The sequence below is a fragment of the Barbus barbus genome (genome assembly GCF_936440315.1).
Source record: "Barbus barbus genome assembly, chromosome: 33".
In the NCBI taxonomy this organism is placed as follows: domain Eukaryota; kingdom Metazoa; phylum Chordata; class Actinopteri; order Cypriniformes; family Cyprinidae; genus Barbus; species Barbus barbus.
In genome coordinates, this window is record NC_136761.1 from 11352342 (window position 1) to 11374988 (window position 22647).

Here is a 22647-nt window from a genome sequence, read left to right on the forward strand (position 1 = left end):
CAGTCACAATACAGTAAGATTTCTACGCCATGAAGCATTAAAAAGACTGACGTCAATAAAGCAGCAACAAGCCTGGGTGCGCGCGCGCTCTCTCTCATCTCGTGCGCAGGGAAACCCCGAATCAGCCTCCGCGTGATGGCAGTATGAGGCAGTCCCTGCAAGCCAGAGCGTGGGAGTTCCTGTCTTCGCCATGTCGGGGTGGTGCTGCAACGCGTTGAGGATACCCTGAACCGAGCAGAAGTCTCCCAGCCCCCCTCCTGCTGCTCCATCCATCCATCTATCTGTCTACCCATCCGCCCCCACACGGCACCAGGCAGAGTCCAGCATCTCCAGCATAACAGTTTCCCCGGATCAACTGCGACACATCTTCCCCCCTGACCGACGGTGGACGGAGGAGAGACGCACCAAGTGATGCGGCTTCTGCAGCCCGCGCATCCCGCAGCACCGAAGACCGCACGCTCACCCGTTAGGAGTAGGCGCACTTTCCCCGTTATCTACAACAACCCATGAGAATGTCCAGCGCAGACATCATGGGTTTAAACCCTACCGACCGCTTGATCAAATGTAAGTGTTGTGTACCTTTTTAATCGTACTCAGCATTTTTAAGCATGCAGCGTTATGTGCGATTGTGCATGTTTCGCGATGATTCTGTTTCTGTGATGATGCGCTGTAAGGAAAATCTTTTTATCGAAGATTTTTTGAAAACCTCAAACGTCACGCATCAGTGATTGATCAGTGATCAAAGGATGCTTCGGTTGGTGTGTTTGCATCCAAAAAACTCTTTCCATTATATGAGATTGGCAACCCATTAAGGCTCCCTATATGCTCAGCGATGCTGATGCAGGAGAGGTATGGCAAGCCATGTTAACATTTTTTCCCCCCTAAAACTAACATTTTTATCTTAGCAAATTAGTAACAAGTGCTTATTTACTACAAAAAAGTTGTAAATAAAAGATTATTGGAGTGAGTTTTTCAAGAAAATACTAATTCAGTGTTTCAATTTCAAAATTTCAAGTTTAATTCAATGTGTTCCCTAACATTTATATGTAATTGTGATATTTAGTACCACTTTCTGAGTGAAAATTGTTTCTACGCATTTTTTCAGTGTACTATTTATTTTTTGCAACTAGTCACTTAAAAGCATCTTAATAGTAATCTCAAAAGTAAAGGGGGAAAAACAGTTGATAACTAGTGAAATAACAACTGAGGTAGTAACTAAATGGGTATGTAATAAGTGCAATAAAACTGAAATACACAATTTTTTTCGAAGATGTAAATACCCTAAAACAACACTGGAGGATGTTTTAAAAGAAAATACTATTTTGACTCAGTGTTTCTACTTCAAAATGGCACATTTAATTCAGTGTGTTACTTTTTCTTTGTAAATATTTGTGAATTACTAGCAATTTCTGAGTGAATGTTGTTTTTACACCTTTTTTGTTGTTGTTGACTGGATTTTGAATAAGTACTAGAATCTATATTACATGTATACATGTAGTAATTAAATCTAAATAGCAGTCCAGTCCTATAAATCTAAGAAACAGTTTTAAAGAAGAAAAGGCAAACAGCTTGCCACATCTGTGGAGCGCATCGACGGCTGCGCGCGCCTGCTGGCGGATGGATGAACTGTTATACAGTGCCAGGTTACCCGAGAAAGAGAGAGAGATAGAGGGGGGGAGGAGAGCAAAAGAGAGAGATTAACACCTCGATCCAATGAAATATTTTTGGCAGTTTGAGGATGACAGCGAAAGGACGACTTAAAGGTAGCGTGGCTTTTGTTTCATGCATCTCCTTGCGCTCGCCCATTCGCATCTTTTACTCCAATGTCAGTGCGCGCGCTTGTCGCGTAGCTACCAGCGCTCGGATAACGAGGTGATCTCGTGAGTTACAGTATCGATTGTGCGTGTAATGATGTGAAATGTGCAATGCCTCGAGACCTTGCACGAGTGCACTATTGTCATTCGGGGAAAATGCGCTGAGATGCTCGCAATGTTAGTTCGTGCACTGACATGTACATCCTTGCATAGACGGCCTATGAGGGTATTTTAGTGTATCATTCCGAATCAGTTTATCGATTCGTTGGTACAGCGTTACACACTGTAAACAAGGCTGCCCATAGAGGATGCGCTGCATCCAGAAATCCCAGTGGCATTAAAGCGAAATGTTATTGCAGAAAAACAAGTTGCTTTGCAGTACTATATATTTCATGCGATGTGATGCATAACTACGTTAAGAGACTATGCAAATCCATCATAAGTAGCCTATACCAATGCATGCGCTCACGCACTGTAAGCTTAGCAAAATTTAAAGCCATATTTATATTTCCAGTTTTTGTAATAGACAATAAATATATAATAAAAAAAGCAACAAATAGAATGGCAAATAGTGAAGATGTGGGCATTTCAGCATCACTGGATGATGGGATATGTGTATGTGGACGTATAGTGTAGGCGGTTAGTGGAGAGAGGGGTTAATTAGACTTCAGCGATGCCTGCAAACTGAAAAGCTACCCAAAAGCATCTGTATATGTGATCAGTTTGTTTGGATTATGGAAAGCAATTAAAGCGGACAGGGGAGACACGTTTTGGACCACCATAGTGTGTGAGCAAGTGTGGTTTGGGCAGAGAGAGAGAGGTGTCGTGTACTGTAAGGGCTATCCCGTCAACCCTGGAGTGTGGCTGCCTGTAATTATTTAGCAACATATGCCATTCTGCATTAAATAATCATATTGCAGCATATGCGTCACATTTATGTAATATTAACCGTTAGGTATCTTGGGTACTAAGCTTAAGGGAAGGTCTGTGTGAGAGCGTGTCCAGATATAACTGGCGTACGAGGAAGGCAAAGCAGCCAGTGTGAAGGTGAGAAAGGTATGAGGACACAGCGGAAGTGAGAAACTGCCTGATGGTTCATGGAAACCTTTAGGAAAAAAGTACAGTGGGTTATCCTTGATTATAAAAGCAGCATGGTGCGTTTGATATATATGCACATATTGCATGGTATTTACATATACTCCATATTCCCATGGTACATATCCAAAAATTCAAGAAACATGCTCAAAAAGACATGACATTACCATGGTACATTTTTGTTACACTTAAAATGTACCAAAAAGTACTATGATATTTTGAACATATACCACGTAGATACCAGGGTACATGGATTTCAGTACCATGGCATATTTCAAAGGACTATGGTATTATCATCTGATAACATCACTGTACTATGGTACAACCACAGAACCTGTTTGTAAGATTTGGAAAACGCCAATCCTGAGATTTATGTTATTTTGTCTATAAACAATGGTAATACTGTGTGGTACCAATGTCCAATATTTGGAGGATGTGATTCTTGACATGACTAGAATTTGCTTGGACCTCCAAAAGCTTTAATATAGTACTGTCAAGACAAAAATTTCAATGGTTACATTGTACTTTAGAAAGCATAATAGGTGTTTTAGTAAATTGTGTGCTTTGCATAATTATTTACATGTTACTCAAATAAATTCCAAATAATACTATGAATACTATAGAATACTAAAGAATACAAAGTATTACCATGATACTTGTATGTGTCCTATGGTAATACTATGGTACCAATGTCCAGTGCTGGGAAGATGCAATGCTTAGCATAATTATTTAGATGTTGCTCCAAGTATTATTATTGTATATAGTTTTTTTTTGTCTAAAAAAAACATAGTATTATCATAGTACTATATTCAGAAAAATTAACAAAACCTTGATGATAATACCATGGTGTTTTTTTAGTCTAGAAGATGCTTGGGATAATTATTCACATATTATTCAAAGAAACGTCAAAGAATACCATGGTATTACCATGATGCTTGTATATTTGTGCTAGTCAGAAACAATGGTAATATGGTATCGATATCCATTGTTGGGAAGATGGAATAAGATTCCTTAATTATTTAGATGTTGCTCCATGATATTTTACCATGGGAGCATGTCCAAAAAAACAAAGTATCACTATTGTACCATGTCCATGGTAATACTGTAGTACTTTTTGCAATTTTTTTCTATGGAGTAACAGAGAGTAAAAGTGGTGCATAGAAGATGGCACGCTTGAGACAAACACAAAGTGAGTAAGCAAGTAGATTGCTTGAGATGAATTTGCTCATTTCCACAAGTTATTATGTGCTGCATTCTCCATGAGACAGAATGCGCTTCACTGCCGTCTGTCTCCTCAAGGAATGTAGTAATGCGACAATAATGACTAGATTATTCTAATTGCATCATAGTGTATTTTTTATGATTGTTACTAATAGGTGTTCTTGGCCCATAGGAATGGAGAGGTTTTGAAACAGGAATATATTATTTGCATGCAGTCATAAACACACACTTTCATGGCATTACCGAAATGGCTTCAAAGATCGACATTTATTCGCCAGATTTTGTGTCTGTGTTAGTACATGCATGCCTCCTGCCGAGTGCCAACACGCAACATGAACAGGATGTTAAAGCCCAACACTGAAACTAAGAGAGTGTTGCCATGAGCCTGGAGATAAATGAAACGAGAGCAGGTGAAAGAAAAGAGAGGGGGAATGTGTGAAAAGTGTGGAGGATGAAAAGTGGGAGAGATGGGGAATTAGGCACTTGACATCAGATAGATGGATGGATGTGCATGCGCTGGTGTCCCAGCAATCTCTTTCTCTCGCACACAGGGGCAAACGCTCAGGCAGTGTTTGGAATTCAATTCTAGAGTACTGCATACTCCTCAGTATATACTGAATAACTGTGTTTAAAAAATAGTATGTGGACATTATGCAATTCTAATCAAACCAATGGTTTTTATTATACCACATTTGGAGAAAAAGGTACTTTTTAAAGAACATTAATTTACTTGATGGCCATATTTACAATGCAGCTACTTCGAGCCTGCAAGACCACCTCTTATATATCTGAATACTTCTAAATACTGAAATCTCAATGGCATATTTCAAATCAGCAATAAAGTCTGGCTTGTCTGATAAATGCTGAAATAGAATTAAAAAGGCATTAAAACCATAAAAATATAATAAATGCCAATAGGATGCTTGGCATAATTATGTAGATGTTTCTTGGTACCATGTCCAAAATAACAAACCTTTACTATAGTATTGTGTCCAGAAAAAAAAGAGAAAAATATGGTAGTACCATTACAATGAAAAAGCATGATACTACCATGGTGGTTTTAGTGAAGAAGATTGTGTGCTTTTCATAATTATTTACACTGTACTCAAAGAAACTTTATGGAAAACCATGGTATTACCATGATACTTTTGTATGTCCTATAAACCATGGTAATACTGTGGTACTAGTGTCCAATGTTGGGAAGATGGCATACTTGGCATAATTAATTAGACGTTTCTCCAATATATTATAGTTTTACCATGGTATCATGTCCAAAACACCATAGTATTACCATAGTATCATGTTTAAAAAAAACATGATAATACCAAAACATTGAACCTAAAAATGCATGATAATACCATAGTGTTTTTTCATCAAGAAGATTAGTTATATATTACTCAAAGACACTTCAAAGAATACCGTGGCATTATCATGATACTTGTAAATATTATAGAAACCATAGTAATGCTATGGTCCAGTGTCTAATTTTATCCAAAACATAAACTCTGAACTTAATCCTAGATGAGAAACTATAGCTTAGACAAAAGCAATGACCTGACATGGAACAATAAAGTGCTTCAATACAGAAATAGGAAAAATGTCAAGCATGAGGAAGTAAATTCAAGACTGTGTTAATCACATAACATAATCAATAAAAACAAGATAAGACAAAAAAACATGAACCAGTGAGAGAACAGAACTAATAATGAGAAAAGACAATGAAAACAAGACATGACAAGCTGGAACTGGAGGTCACATGACATGAATCAGGAAACATAACTGATACCAAACTAAAACACATGACATAAAAGACATGCCTTGATAGACCTGAACTGAATACATGAAACATGAACAAAAACCGTAGACAGACGCAGGGCTCTGAACCGGTTCAAGGAACGAAAACGAAAACCGGAAACAAACGAAATTTTGACTGGAACAGAACCGGAAACAGAAACAAAATCAAATTGAATAGTTCCCAACAGAAACGAAAATTTTAAATGGCCATTAACCGGTTAATAACGTTATTTTATCGTTCCATTTAATATTTGAAATTTGCTGTCAACCAATCAGGAATTCAAGTAGTAGGCTACAGACTATGCAAATATGACGCTGAGGCATCCAACCAGTTAAATGCCCGCCTGTGCTCAGCTGTGAGCTCTTGGTAAGTCGCAATGGCAATGCACTGGTGTTAAGGCCCGTTCACACCAAGCACAATAACGATAAAGATAACGATATTAGTGTCCACACCAGCGAACGATATCGTCTGTTTATTCTAAGCGCACGTGCGTCTGCCGCTTTAAATTCTCGAGCACATTACAGCAGGATGGATTCTGATTGGCTGTCAGTGTTTTTATCGTTCATCGGCTGGAAAAAAATCGTTCTGGAAGTGATTCCAACCATATCGTTTCTCTGTGCCTTTATCGTTATAGTTGTGGTGTGGACGCTGCTATTCTTTAATACTGAGAATGATTTTTAGAACTATATCTTTATCGTTATCTTTATCGTTATCGTGCTTGGTGTGAACGGGTCTTTAGAGTTTATCCGAGGATAGTGTAAGATGGATTCAACAGATCTTAGGCACCTGCAGCGCTTCTGTGAACGGAGAAAACGGAATAAAACTATAGGCATACATAAAAAGGAATATATGCATATACACTAAATATATTTAGCTTAAATCATTTACAGATTAACAAAACAAAAGAAAATATATGCTGAGTTAGGCCTACGGTTCACTATGATGCATTCCAAAGTTCTAGGAAAGACATTTTGTTGTTTTTTGGGGGGGTTTTTTGCAAAAGCTTTACAGTTTTATTTGTTTTGCATGATGTCTTGCACCTAACCAACCAGCTTTGGTATGGCCATATCGCACTGGCGCCTCACGCGCACAAAGACACAACATATTTTTGCGACATTGCAGCCTGTTCATTATCAAAATAAAATACAGTTAAAGGAACGAATAAAAAGTTACAGTGCTCTGTTGTCCGATCTGTTGCGTTCAGCGTGACCGCCTCACTGTGCTGATATAGCCGATGTGAAGGGTGATGTTTTACGTCAATGAAAGTACAAAGCCTATAATAACCTAAATAATATTTTAGCATCCAGATACGTCGCGATTCTCGCGAATATGGAAAAATTTGGATTCATGCCGAATGAGAGAGGTAGGCATCAGTTTCACCTTGAATTTGTTTTTGGATTGACGTTTTTATAGCCTATATAGTCTTAAATTTAGAGGATTTGTTGTGGAGAGAAACTAATAACTGTGTTTATAATGTTTGTAAACATTTTTGATTTACCGGCATTTTAGCCTTCATCATTTCTGAATGTAATAGCCTAATAAAATGCGACGCCACTTGTTTTTTGTTTGTTTGTTTCTTCCTCAAAATGCAATTTAATACAATTAGTGTTTTTTAACAATGCATTGATAGATTTTTTCTTTTGTTTAGTAGGCCTAGCCTACATTTAGGCAAATCTAGAAAAGATGATGCTGGATTGGCTGTGACTAAGCGCAGCGGGTTAAGATACCATCTCTTCCTGTTTTTTACTTTTCTTTATTTTTTTGTGTAAAGAAAACACTGTATTATTATTATTATTATTATTATAGGCAAAGACAATAAAAAAAAATAACGTTATTAACCGTTATTTTTTCTACTCGAACCGGTGTCGTAACGGTAATAATACAGAGGAATGCAGGAACAGAAACGTTAAAATATCGATTCTGCTCGGAGTGAACCGATTGACTCAAGCCCTGGACAAGTCCTGGACAGACGTGACATAAATAGAATTAAGAAAGTATGTTTTTCAGATCGGTCCCACCAATGCGCATGTGCAGTCTTAAGTGTATGCGAGTCTCAGGTTTCTATGGGAACCAGAGCTTCTAATGGCAGTGACTCTTTTATTTAGAAGGCAGGAGCCGTCATATTGCGCATTGCGGTTTCTCCCATTCATTAACTTTGTCACATGACCTCATTACATGCATGTTTGATCCTATTGGGATGTTCCTGCTTATGAGTTTAGAAGTCTTTATTATGATGTAATTGTGTTCAAGTGATTTTGTTTTGAAAAAAATTAATGCATTGGCCAATTTCAAAATTCTTTTAGTTTAACTATTGACAAAAACCCTTTAAAGAAAACAAATTGCACATTAAGTGTGTAACTGGTGCATTGTCAGTATATTTAACATTCTTCTTCTGCCACAGAGAATGTTGGGAAATATTTTGTCAAACAAGCCTGTTGCTTCAAAAAGCACGTTAACATGGTTTTATTAATTTACAATACACAAAATGTGTACAAATTAAAATTGTACAGAAAATATTCACAATTACGTAATGATAACCAATACCAATTTGTTTCCACCATTATTTTTAAACACATTCATATTTAGATCCTCCCAACTTAGAAAGTCAGACTCTCTTGCTGGTAATGACAAAATGTTGTGGTTTTCAATATGCAGTAAATTAGCATATTACAGTAAATGGAGTCAAGTTTCAGTTTTTTACATTTTTAATCCAATTTTCTGTAAAGTCATCTTAACTCTTGGCAGTCTGTTCATAACGAGGCCAGAAAAAGATGTATAGCATTGCAGCTGATAATACTGCTTGATTTGTCACACTGAAAATTGAAGGTCAAGTACACTGCATTGTGGGATATAGTACTCAGTGCATTGCATACTGCAGTACTCTTTTGTATACTGCAGATTTTGGCAAATGTCAAAGGTCATCCAGGTAGTTCGTGCATACAGAGAATTTGCATGCTGTATGCAGTGTACATCCTGCATACTGCAGAAATATTAAGACTGTAGTACTGTAATAAGAAGTATATAGTATGCTATTCCAAAAGTAGCCATAGTGTCACACACTTCAGTTCTGTTTCAAGCATGTGAGAATGCTTTTATTAAGGACTAAAGAGCTGCCCATCTAGCCAGATACTGAGCTAATCAACTTCATCGCCCACCTGAATGATGCAATGGAGAGAGAGAGTGAGAGAGAGGCAATCTCGCATCAAATGCAGTGATACAGAACTGCAGGAAAATGATGAAAACTGTTTCCTCCCACACAGATGCACAAACACACACAGATACACACACACATATGTTACGGGTCACTAGAGAATTTAACTTGAGCACACACATATACACTGAAACATACAGATGTGTGTAATGGAGAACGCTCACACGCTTGACCACCTTCACACACCGCAATCTGTGTCTCGCACACACACACACACACACACACACACACACACACACACACACACACACACAGGATGGAAAACAAAATGCAGTCATCTGTGCCCTGGGCAGGACCTCCAGCTAAAATCACACTCACCCCTAGTCTGTCTATCTATCATAACTTTTTATATGTCGTAAATTCATTTAAAGGGATAGTACAATTCTGACATTGTTTACTTATTAACTGCTTATTTACTGTATGCAAAAATCATGGCCCAGTGCACCAGCTGTTGTCAACAAAAGAAAATCTTAAAGGTCTTCCATCAAAATAAATGTGAAAATAAATATTCATTATTATAGTATAAGTATTTTTTTAAATACTCATTTTATTTTCAGTGATATATTACAATATGAATTAATTATTATTATTATTATTATAATCACTAAATATTGGGCCAAATTGTCCAGCCCAAGAAACAAGCACAAGACAATTTGGAGCTTGCTTGCTTGTCTGTCTGTCTGTTTGTTTGTTTATGTGTGTATGTATTTTTTTATTTATTTAAATCACAACTGCAATTTTTTTCCCTACATCATGCAGGCCTATATGTGATCTTTTCCCTTAAACAGGGTTTATTTATTTATTCATTTATTATTATTATTATTTTATAATATAATTACAAAATATGTATATTATATATGTGTATTTTAATATATAATCACAAAATGTGGGGGCCAAATTGTGCTCCCCATTAAACAAGAACAGCCAACTTGTTTTTATTATTATTTTGTTGTTGTTCTTGTTGTTATCTTTAATCACATTTTAACTATTAATCACAGTTTTATCAGAAAATTCACGTATCGTATTCTGATTTTTTCCTGTAAAGCAGCATCAGAATATCTCCTTTTGTGTTTGACGAATAAAACATAACAACATGCAGGTTTGTCTCAACATGAGGGTGAGTAAATAATGCCAGATTGTTCATTTTTGGCAGAACTGCTCCTTTAAAATGACACTAGACCTGGATGAGAATGCAGCAGGGTGACTGCCAGGAAATTGTAGGATATTCAAAATCATTAGTACACAACACAGGATGTGGACTAGGGTAAAAATAACATGCCGCCACATAGAGATACCCATACGCAGATCTGGTTCAAAACAGACTAAAGGTGAAGCTAGGAGGAAGAGTGGAAGAGGAAGAGAGAAAGAATGAGTGACACTAAATTTAGCCTCTTTAACATAAATACTTTGGGTGCGAGTTTGGAGCACAGAGGACACAGTGGATAGTGCAGAGCTGAGACCTAATGAGGCCATGCGAAAGCAGGAACGCTTCTGTGATCCAGAAATCCAGTAGAACGGATCTTTATCCTATATTTACTGCTGCCTGAGTGGATGACCTCATCATTTCTGGCCTGTCAGTCAACTCAGCTCACTCTGCTGATTGGTTCATCGGTGTGTTTGTCATCTTAAAGTCCCGCCTCCTGCTTTTGTGCACGTGCAGATGGCCCCTTCATGTGTGAAGCATGCATTAATTGTGCAACATCAAACGCCGCTTGTAAAAATCCCTCCGTCAAAGGCGCGTGATGCTGTTACCTTCTCCCGATCTGGGTCAGGCGCTACTCTCCCTCTTATCCGTCCTTTTAGTCAATTTTCTCCATTCTCATTCCGACAGTACATTTTCTTTCTCTTTGTCTCATCTCTATACAGAATTCTGGGATTGTCAGAAGATGTGGCAGCTGTATTTTTGAAGCTTGCCTGTAGTAACAATACAATGTTTATGTCTGACGCACAGCAAAATGTGTGTTCCATCGCTTTTAGGTCTCAGGGGCTGAAACAGAGCCGTCCCATGGCTGTGTGATCACAGGATGATGTATTTCAGATAGTCAGCAGTTTAATTACAGGATGTTGCAGCTTGCACACTGTAAGTGCTTCTGGAACGGTTCCGTGGGTGTCTGATGGTCTTCACTTGCTGCAGTTACAGCCACTTCACATCTCACAAGTTTGTTGTTCGACATCACAAATCTCTGAAATTATTTGTCCTACTCAGTGCAGTGCAGTGTGCTTCATAGAAGAGAGTCGTACAGGTTTGAAATGACATGAAAGTAAATCATTTCCATCTGTTTAACTGGCTATAATGCTACCATGCAAAAAGTACAACACAAATACTATGCTAACGCTAGAAGTATCAAAAATGGCTCAAAGTTTTTTTACTTTGATATCAGTTTTCGTTCATTCAATATATTCTTGCATTCATGCATAATAAAAGGTTTAGGTTTTCAACTGTAAGTAAATCCTACACTCTTAAAAATAAAGGTGCTTCACGATGCCATAGAAGAACCTTTTTGTCTAAATGGTTCCATAAAGAACCCTTTAACATCTGAAGAACCTTTCTGTTTCACAAAAGGTTCTTTGTGGTGAAAGAAGGTTCTTTAGGTTATAAAAAGTTAAGAAAGAGATGGTTCTTTAAAGAACCTTTGACTGAATGGTTCTTTGTGGAACCAAAAATGGTTCTATGGCATCCCTTGAAGAACCTTTTGAAGCACCTTTACTTTTTAAGAGTGTACTGTTCCAAATTTTGGTATCAGTAAGAATTTATGCTTTCAAAATATGTCTCTATTATGTTCAGCACGGCTACATTTATTTGATTAAAAATACGGTGAAAGCAATACTTTTGTGAAATGTTATTTCAATTTAAAATAACTGTTTTCTGTTGTGTTAAATTATAAGTGGAATTTATTCCTGTAATGCCAAAGCTGAATTTTCAGCATCATTACTCCAGTCTTCAGTGTCACATGATCCTTCAGAAATCATTCTAATATGCTGATTTTCTTACGGTGGCCGAGAGAGCTCAACGCACTGCCAATAGATAAACACCTGCAAATAAAGAAAACAACTTCCTCAATTTTACAATGCACACGCTGCAAATGCTCACAACAAAACCAAATAAAGAAACACACTGCAAATAGAAAAAAATGCCTGCAAATTAAGAAAACAACTTCCTTAATTTGACAACGCGCACACTCCAAATGCTCACAACAAAACCAAACAAAGAAATGTATTTGTTTGTGTTGTGAGCATTTGCAGTGTGTTTCTTTATTTGTTTGTGTTGTGAGCATTTGCACCACTTGCTGTCAAACTGATGAAGATGTTTTCTTGATTTGCTGGTGCTTTTTCTATTTGCATATGTTTTCTGAAGTTGCAGCGCGTTGAGTTCTCTCGGCCACCATATTTTCTGATCAAGAAACATTTATTATTATTGTCAATACGCGTGAGGGAGGGCCGGCCATTTGGAAGTGTTACTCTGAGAGGAACGTATCTTACAGGAGGTAGTCAAGGTGAGGTCGACTACTGGGAGCAGGAGGACAGAGTAAGAGACCGAAAAAATAGCAGGGAGTTAAAAGGAGAGAGAGTATCAACCAAAATACTGCACATTGTGGTTGGACTGCTGTTCATTGATATTTTGTTATATAATGCAAAGATATTTATTCGTACATACAAGTTTGACCTGAGTCTTGTCGAAACACACTAAATTATATTTTGAAAATAAATTGGATGTAAACAACAGTGTATACAACATATGTATATTTTTGAAAGTCACTCTGTGTTCCACATTTCTTATTATTGTCAATATGTCCAAAATTATCATTTATTCATTGAAATTGAATGCTTTGAACAGTAGTGTATATTGAAAAGACAAGTTATTTATTTGTAAAAGTAACTTATTGTATTTATTATATTCAGCTATTATATTCAACTTTCCTGCTTAAAATGTTGTTGCAGGGATTACTTTAAGAATATTTTAGTTTAAAGATGTTTGTCTGACCAAAAAGCTCACTAGGCTATTGCGCAACAAAAATTCCTAGATTGCTCCATCTATCATCCAACCAGTGGTATTATGGTACATTCAGTTTAAAGATGAATACTACTTTGATGTGAAAAGCAAGATTAAAAGAAAAAAAAAATTCATGTTTAGCTAACATGATTCATGATAAAACGCTAGTCTTTGAAGATGGTTTGTTTTGAGACAGCATGCTCATGGCGTTTATCGGTCTTCTAGTTTACTAACAGTTTCTCCTCCACAGCAGAGGTTCAGCCTCTAAGGCAAACATTTGTGAGTGTCTTCCTGTTAGTGGGGGTCAGGATGGGGCGAGGGCAAGAGTGAACGGTCAGGGAGGAGAGGGAAGGAAAGAGTGAGATAGAGAGAGAGAGTGAGATAGAGAGAGAGAGAGAGAGAGTGAGAGAGGCTCTAGCACAGCTGTGACCTGATTGAGTCCCTCCCCTCGTACCTCTGGGGTCCGGGAACAAGTGCGAGCCTGTCAGCGGCCTACTTTCCCAAAGTATGATTCTAGACCATTATCTGTGTTACCACTGGTGGGGCTCCAGCGGGCTCAACGGATCCGCAGAACAATCCTTTTCATCACCCGTGAACGCGTGAGGGAGGGCCGGCCATTTGGAAGTGTTACTCTGAGAGGAACGTATCTTACAGGAGGTAGTCAAGGTGAGGTCGACTACTGGGAGCAGGAGGACAGAGTAAGAGACCGAAAAAATAGCAGGGAGTTAAAAGGAGAGAGAGCATCAACCAAAATACTGCACATTGTGGTTGGACTGCTGTTCATTGATATTTTGTTATATAATGCAAAGATATTTATTCGTACATACAAGTTTGACCTGAGTCTTGTCGAAACACACAAATTTATATTTTGAAAATAAATTGGATGTAAACAACAGTGTATACAACATATGTATATTTTTGAAAGTCACTCTGTGTTCCACAGATGAAAAAGTAATTTGGAATGACATGAGGGTGAGTAAATGATGACAGATTTGTCATTTTTGAGTTTGAACTGTGCCTTTAATTCGTGTTCAAACTTGATGGAGAATTTATAGACAATCTCTAAGCTTTCTGACTAATTAGATCATTCGTTCATAGGCTCTATGTGACCCACAGTCTCTATCAATACTGTCACATTCCTCAGAGTCAACAACTGACTTGTTATTTCAGCACAATTTTAGCTGAAATAACAAGTTTAATAACGAGTTTAACTGCCATACAGTGGCCTCTTATGTATCTTACGTCTCTTTCCTAACCAAGGCTGCTTGATTGAAAATACAATAAAAACAGTAATGTTGTGAAATATTACAATTTAAAATAACTGTTTTGTCATAATATTGTTAATAAATTGTAAAATGTAATTTAATCCTGTGATGCAAAGTTGAAATTTCAGCAGCCATTACTCCAGTTTTCATTGTCACAAAAGAACAGCATTTATTTGAAATAGTAAAAACATTTATGATGCTACAAAAGAGCTCTCTCACTGTTGACCAGTTTAATACATCCTTGCTGAATAAGAGTATGAATTTCCTTTAAAAAAAATTCCTTTAAAAGAATTTAACTATCGATATGTTCCACTAAGGTTTGACAACCACAAATAGCCTACTTTTTGTATCTTAATTTAGAACAATATATTTTCTGTTATTATCAAAGCAGTTCTAGCTATACAAATGAAAACATAGAAGAGGATGCAGGAACAACAGCAGTAACTCAATTAATACATAAATTTTGGTTTCCAGCTGAAAACTGTGCCGCTCCTGACAGGATGAAAAATGGTACTACAGCAAACACAATCAAAGAGTTACAGAGTCTACATCACAAACTATATGTCTGCCATTGGACAGATTCACACAGACAAGTTTTTGATCTCCATTTCCTCTTGCAAGCTAGTTAGATGCATTTTTAATTTACCTTCAGACAACAATAGCTCAAACTGAACCACATGTTTTTTTGTTTTTTTTTGTCTTTTTAAAAGCTTTACAGCTGCTGGTGATTGTATAGAAAAGAGCAGCATAAACACTCAACAAAATGTCTCCTTTTCTGTTCAATGGATGAAAGTAAGTCATACAGGAAAGTGAGTAAATCATGACAAACTGGGTGTGCCAAGATACCAAATTCTGCAAAATATCAGTCAGAAAGGAGATGTGAGCAGTCAGAAATTTCTTTTTTGTTTGTTTGTTTGTTTGTGAATGCATTTGAGGCTTTTGTGAGTGTATTTGTATGTGTGCATTTGAGTGAGAGAGAGGGATCAGAGTGTTTGTGTGAGTGTGTGTTTGGTCTGGTGCTTGTTTTTTCAGTCTCTAGTAGATGCACAAGGAGTCTCAGCATCTGTCTCAGCAGCTGGAGGGTGTTACACACACATACACACATGCTCTCACACGTGGGTCAGTTATCCTGACCTCACACTGCCGCTGCTTGTCCTGCCTTGGCCTGCTGTATCACACATGCACACACATGCAGAGAGCGTGCAAGCTGTGAAAGGGCTAGAAGGAAGTTTGACAGAGAGAAGAAAATAAAGGCGCAGCGAGTATTCATGAAATGCTGATATTAAATTTCCATGCCAGAGGTCAAAGGTCAACACCAATGTTGACACAGAGCAGATGGCAGCTCCATATTGGCACTGCTGATCACAATATGCAAAAATGTGTATGTGGGTAGCTGACATGAAATACGTGTCCTATTTTAGGCAGCATTTTGCTAGTTTTCTTTTTTTTTAAATGTTTTGTTTGTTTAAAAAAAAACTTTTTTTGTTAATTAGAGGCACTAGTTGGAATATTTGAATATTTTTTCACTACAGGACTATTTAAAATAAACTACTAAAGAAAAATAATAATAATTTTAAAAAAGGTGAAAATGTATAACATTTTATATTCTGCACATTATAAATTTGAGCGAATCTCACTAAATTCAGCATTTAATATGGTTGACTTGAAATTGTGTTTTAATTTTAGACCAAATAATATAGAATTTTAATATTATCTATTTATCATTCATTGGCCAGGTTTATTTAATCAACTGAGGGACTATGGAATATTTGTACTTTTAAAAATTCATTGTTTTGGACACTTTCATATAAAATGCTGAAGCCAAAAAAAGGATAAAAAAATAGTGAAAATTTTATAACCCTAAAGTTAATTCTTAAAAAATCTAATGGATTAATAGTAATTAAATTAATAGTAATTTTCATTCTGTAATGTTGTGATGCCAAAACAGCACTAAATTCAGTTTTAAAAGTGGTTGATTCAAAATGTAGTTTTTTGATTTTTAGAAAAAAAGCATATCACAAATTTTAATTCATATTCATATACATATTCACAGGTTCATATGTCAGTTATACTCGTGTGTTTAATGTTTAGGCTGGTTCTGCTTCTCTGCAACACTCATGTTTATATTTAGCTCACATTGTTTTGCGCGGGTTCGTTCCGCTCTCTGATCAATGATTCATGAAGTTTCATTTCATTGTTGTGGTTCATAATCCAACATGTTTATTTACATTCAAATGCCTGTGAAAAGATGCACCACATGTGTGTTTATTGACATGAGATGGTGTGTGAGGCCCGTCACTCTATGACTGTGTCCATGACAACAATAATTATGCTCATGTTCAGAAAGAGGGCAGCATACAGTATGTGCTTATTCAAAAGGAACGTATGCAGATATCTGTACTGTAAAGGTGTGTGTTTGTGTGCTGCAAGTGTTTTAGGTAACCAGAAGAAAAAGGTTTTTATCTCATATGACCATTTCTTTCAAGTTTTAAGATGTTTTTTCCTATAATTTCTGAAATTAAAATAATCAAAATAGACACAAATGAGACAGTTGTTGACATCGAGTAAGATTACATAGTTTAAATGATTGAGGATAACAGCAAAATCTGATGAGAAACATCATGTGAGTTGATACTGAATCTCCTTTGATTGCAGACTTTAGTGTCCTGGAAAATCTGAGAACAGTTTGAGACATTGAGATCTTTTCTGAAACTTTAATGGAAATATGAGATTACTGGGTTCTTTTTCTCAGTTGAACAATAAAAGAAGTAAGAGCCTTAAGTCTTCATTTGCTCTCTCTGTTTTCATTAGGAGAAATAATTGAGATATTAAAGAAATTTATTTTCCTACGAGCATTTTCAAGTCTTTTTGAAAAATATGTGCAAATGCATGCACAAAATAATTACAAGCACATATCTGGCTTTGTACGAGTCATGCATATTTATTTTCTCATGGACATGTGTATGCATTTATCACGTGCAAGCGAATGCTTGTGGAGTCGGCAGTGTGTGTGTGTGTGTGTGTGTGTGTGAGTGCAGTGCATTTGCCTGAGGAGACAGTGTTATGTAAGTTATCTCTGCAGCATACTGCACTTCAATAATATACCCAAACTGCTAAATAAAGACACGCACACACTCATACTGTAAACACATACAATAACAAATCATATACAAAGCAGATCAGATTCTCAGGACACTCATTGTAGAGCTTGTCCTAACAAACTGTGCCTAGTAAAATGCCATAGTGTTCTTATCAGCAGGAAAGAAAAATCACAGATGACATCTCTGATATCTCAAATGTTTGTGATTGTGATTAAATGAAGAGATGCAGACTCTCCTGCTTCTCAGTTTCCCCTGAGAAAAAGACCCTAATATCTCCTTTGAGGGTTTTAGAAGACATCTCAACTGTGTCTCACACTATGCTCATATGAGCAGAATCAGGCTCAGAAGCGAACTCAGAGAAAGTCATACTTATAGGTTGCCCTTTCATAGCCCTTAAAACAGACCTATTATGACCCTTTTTATAATATGTAATATAAGTCTCAGGTGTCCCCAGAAGGTGTCTGTGAAGTTTCAGCTCAAAATACCCCACAGATCATGTATTATATCATTTTGAGCATACCTATTTTGAGTGGAAGCACGTTTTTGTGCATGTCTCTTTAAATGCAAATGAGCTGCTGCTGCTCCCCGCCCCCTTTTTTAGAATAGGGTTGTGCCTTTACAACTCTTACCTCAGATACTGTGGCGAAAAAAACATCTGTTTGCTTTTTATTATAATGTCTATCATGCTGAAATCATGCGTTTTAAACCATATTAGTTTAAACTTCTGATATATGGTTTTCTGAGCAGACACATCAGAAGCACGCACACAGAAAGCTGCGGTCACATGGTATGCATTTAATATAAACATGCGATTTCTTTCCTAGCTGTTTACATTCACAGAAATAACTGATTGTTTTTGTTATTCATGTGTGTTTTTAACATAAACCTGTGTGTATTTGACAGTTTAAATGCAATAAGACATGAAAGAGAACACAATTGCGTCCCTGTGGGTGGAAACTTGCAGATTAAGGGGCGGTAATATTATAATAAGATCCCCTTTCTACGTCACGGCGGGAGCAAAATCTGAGCGGCTTGTTTTTTCACAAGCTTGCAGAGAAAGGATTACCAAAAATTTACTGGGTTGTTCTTTTTCACATTTTCTGGGTTGGTACATGCACCGAGGACCCGATTATAGTACTTAAACACTGAAAAAGGAAACACGGATCATATGTCACCTTTAAGACTAAATGGGTCTTGGAGGAATTTTATGCAAAATGCTAGAGTTCATATTGAAATCTTGACTCATGGAGACATTGTTGAGATCTCTTCTGAAACTCTAGAGGAGATGTGGGGTTGTTTTCTCAGGAGAAGCATCAGACAAAACAGTCCATTTGCTCTCTGTTTATCTAATCAAGCAGCAACTAAGAAAGATATCTCATTTGTAATGTCTGCAAATCAAAAGTCAGAGATTTTAATATGAACTCAAACTTTCTCAACAAATTCTCCCATCCCCATTGGTTTTATAGCTCTATATTTTCTCTGTGCTTTCTCTGTCTCATTTGTGTCTCGTTTTATTGCTTGCAAGGAATTTAAGAGGAATCCCCTGAGACAAAGTTGACAATTTAACATGCTTGAGAACTCAAGGAAGTTATCTGAGCAGCAAAAGAGAAACTTTTGGCCAATAAAACTTGTTTCTGTGTATGATCTGATGTTCCACATCATGGAAGTGACCCCATTACTTTGTTCCTGAAATATGTAAATGTTATCTGACTGAATTCATCTTCACAGTTATTGTTTTGGCTGCTGCAGCACGTCTGCGTGGCTCGAAAGCTTGAAAAATAAGTTTCTGAAAACACATTTTTTGGATGTGGAAATGGGTTAGCATGTGGGCTGCTATGACTCAGTGTGTGTGTGTGTGTGTGTGTGTGTGTGTGTGAGATGCGCTTCACTGGTGGCATGCCAACCTCTGGCTGCTGTTGCCCGGTAACACTTTGCCACAGTTTTGCTTTCATTTCACCTTTTTACAGACTTTTTGTCTTTTTCTCTGTGTATCTATTTTTTCCCCTTTCATCATTGTTTCTGACATGTTATGTAATGTGGAAATGATAAAAAAAACAAAAAAACAATATCGCTGTTGTTTTATTGGGATTACTTGCCTGTCCTGACCTTTTCTCGCTTTTTAATCGAGAAACTCTAGAGTTTGTGTGTGGTTTTAGAAAGTATTTCCTAAAATAGATTTCCTAATATATATAAAAAATATTTGTTTCTTTTTTTAAATCTAGAAGAATTTGATGAGACATGTTTTGTATTGCAGACTTATCTTTGCCTTGTCTTCTATTGGAGCATATCTGAGCAAAGTTTGAGACATTGTTGAGGTCTCTTTAGAAATTCTAGCGGAAACACACAAGATAATATGATCTTATTTCATAGGGGAAGTCGTGGCCTAATGGTTAGAGAGTCGGACTTGTAATCCAAAGGTTGCGGGTTCGAGTCTCCGGCCGGCAGGAATTGTAGGTGGGGGGAGTGAATGTACAGCGCTCTCTCCACCCTCAATACCACGACTGAGGTGCCCTTGAGCAAGGCACCGAACCCCCAACTGCTCCCCGGGCGCTGCAGCATGGCTGCCCACTGCTCCGGGTGTGTGTTCACGGTGTGTGTGTGTTCACTGCTGTGTGTGTGTGCATGTTGGATAGGTTAAATGCAGAGCACGAATTCCGAGTATGGGTCACCATACTTGGCTGAATGTCACTTCACTTATTTCTGTTTGAGGAGAAACAATTGAGATAAGGAGAGTTACTTGTAGGAGTTTTTCCGAGTCTATTTGAAAAATATCTGTAAATGCCTGCACAAAATGATTATGTTTGGATTTGTTTATGAGCATTTTTCTTCACATATTTTGAAGTCACAAATTAAGGTTGAAGTTAGTATCTTCTATGGTAAAATCCCAGTTGAATTACAGTGTTAAAACATGTATGCTCACTGTAAGAAAAAAAAAAAAAGAGTTGAGTTGTTTCAACTGCTGCCTTAAAATTTTAAGTTCAGTCAACTTAAAAATGTATAGTTGTAGAAAGTGACTGCTTGGGTAGTTGACTAAACATTTTTTAACTTACAGTCCTCTAAAAAAAATATTTTTCGAAAATTGTAAATAAAGATTATTGTTTTGTTTTAAAAGAAAATACTATTTCAGTCATTCTACTTCAGTTTCATATTCCATTCATTGTGTTACTTGCCATTTGTTTGTAATTATTTGTCAAATTTTCCCACAAATTTCTGAGTGAAAATTGTTTCAAAAGTAAATTCTACACCTTTTTATTTCAGTGTATAAGTAATCTGTTTAGACATTTTGGTCAGTGTGTTTTAATGTGTAATCAGTACAGTAACATTTACTATATGCATGTCTATGTATGCCCACCCTCAAGTCTTTAAAATATTTTGGTCTTTAGATATGATTTGATCCTTCCTTCAGTGTAATTCTATGGGATTTTTTACCTGTTTTGTTTCATTTGTCGATTAAAATCAATAGTCGAATATTATTTATCAATATTATTTTGGGGATTGTGTTGGTGGATATTCCTGAGTTATCTAAATAGTGTAATCAGACTGGTTTCTCATCCTCATGTTCCTCACAAATTCATCTGGAGGTGTTTCATCGTGTATGTTTTATGCGCTCTAGCCTCACTCAGCATTCTGGATGTGTCACTATACAATGGACGTTTTTTGTAATCTGGTTCCCTTTTAGTTTTCTACACAGTTTACTCAGTTCTTTTCTCTGTCCTTTTCTTTCACTCACTGTAGCAGTGCCGTTTCCGCTGAGCCACAGGTTAAGCATGCGAGAGGTGTTCGACTGTGAGGGGAAACCACGTGTGGACCTGCTGAAGGCTCACCTCACTAAAGAGGGCCGCGTAGAGGAGACCGTCACTCTGCGCATCATCAACGAGGGGGCTGCCATCCTCCGCCAGGAGAAGACCATGCTAGACATAGAGGCCCCTGTCACAGGTTACTGATACAGACATCTCTGACAAGAAAACAGGGCATGATCTGTAAACTGTTATTAACTTATGCTTGCCAAGGCTGCATTTATTTGCTTAAAAATACAGTAAAAACAGTAACATTGTGAAATATTATTACAATTTAAATGAACTGTTTTATATTTGAATATATTTTAAAATGTAATTAATTCCTGTGATATAAATGAGAATTTTCAGCATCATTACTCCAGTCTTCAGTGTCACGATCCTTCAGAAATCATTCTAATATGCTGATTTTCTGCTCAATTATTGGTGCTTAATTATTATAAAATTTGAAAAGAATAATCTTGTCTTGGGACACGGTAGTTGATTTTTGGCTGGATGGTTGAGATCCTTCAAGCTGGTTTTTAGAACATGGCAGATGGTCTACCAGCTAATGACCAACCAGGTTAGGCCAGCTACAAACCAGCTACTACTGAGATGTAACCTCATAAGTGACATATTTGGATCACTACATAGGCAGCAACTCAATGCATCACACAAATAGCTCTCCACACGGGAGACTCAACTCATAATTGATTCCAGTAGGCCTAGAGTTTGATGTTAACATGTTGCTAAGCTTGCAACACGATATTCTAATTGCAATGAAAATACAGCATGCATAAGAACAGGGTGTAATAGTACATTTTTATTTTTCATTATTAAATTAAATATAAATCGCCAGTTCTTGCCATCTTGTATTTGTTGTGTACTCTGAGCTTAAGATTCAGGGATTGGCTTCACCACAAAGAATATGTGTGACACTGCATTAAAATTGTACAAAATAAGGCATCCAAGTATAATTATTTGATGTTATGTTATTATATTCAATGCTCTATTAGCTCTATTTCAAAATCTACTGAGTTGATAATCCCAGAATTCATTGTGTTGAGCTCTGTGAAAATTTGGCAGAGGTCCGTGAAATATAATGTTGAATTTAAATATACACATATTTTATTCATTACTAAAACTATTAATATCTGCAATATTTAATGTAAAGTTTACACTAGCGTTCAGGTTGGTACTATTTTAAGAAATGAGAGTAAATATATTTATAATGTTACAAAAGATTTGTATTTCAAATAAATGTTGTCCTTTTGAACTTCCTATTCATTAAAGAACCTGTTTTCAACATTGATAATATAAATGTTTCTTGAGCAGCAAATCAGCATATTAGAATGATTTCTGAAGGATCATGTGACACTAA

The 22647-nt window shown here is 36.8% G+C and overlaps 1 protein-coding gene across 3 annotated transcripts in view; it reads left to right on the forward strand.

Moving 5' to 3' along the window:
* Nucleotides 1-506: 506 nt before the first annotated feature.
* The window catches only part of LOC306853494 (protein phosphatase 3 catalytic subunit alpha-like), a gene marked incomplete at its 5' end in the record, with an annotated part of 42325 nt that continues 20184 nt past the window's right edge, over nt 507-22647 (forward strand). Inside the window, 2 exons of one of the 3 annotated variants that reach the window (XM_079390964.1) lie at nt 507-564; nt 21229-21429. In XM_079390964.1, the coding sequence (XP_079247090.1) occupies nt 507-564; nt 21229-21429 (259 nt within the window). Of the gene's footprint in view, nt 565-1635; nt 1764-21228; nt 21430-22647 lie in introns of those variants that run through there. The other 2 variants (XM_079390963.1, XM_079390962.1) reach the window with 2 other exon arrangements.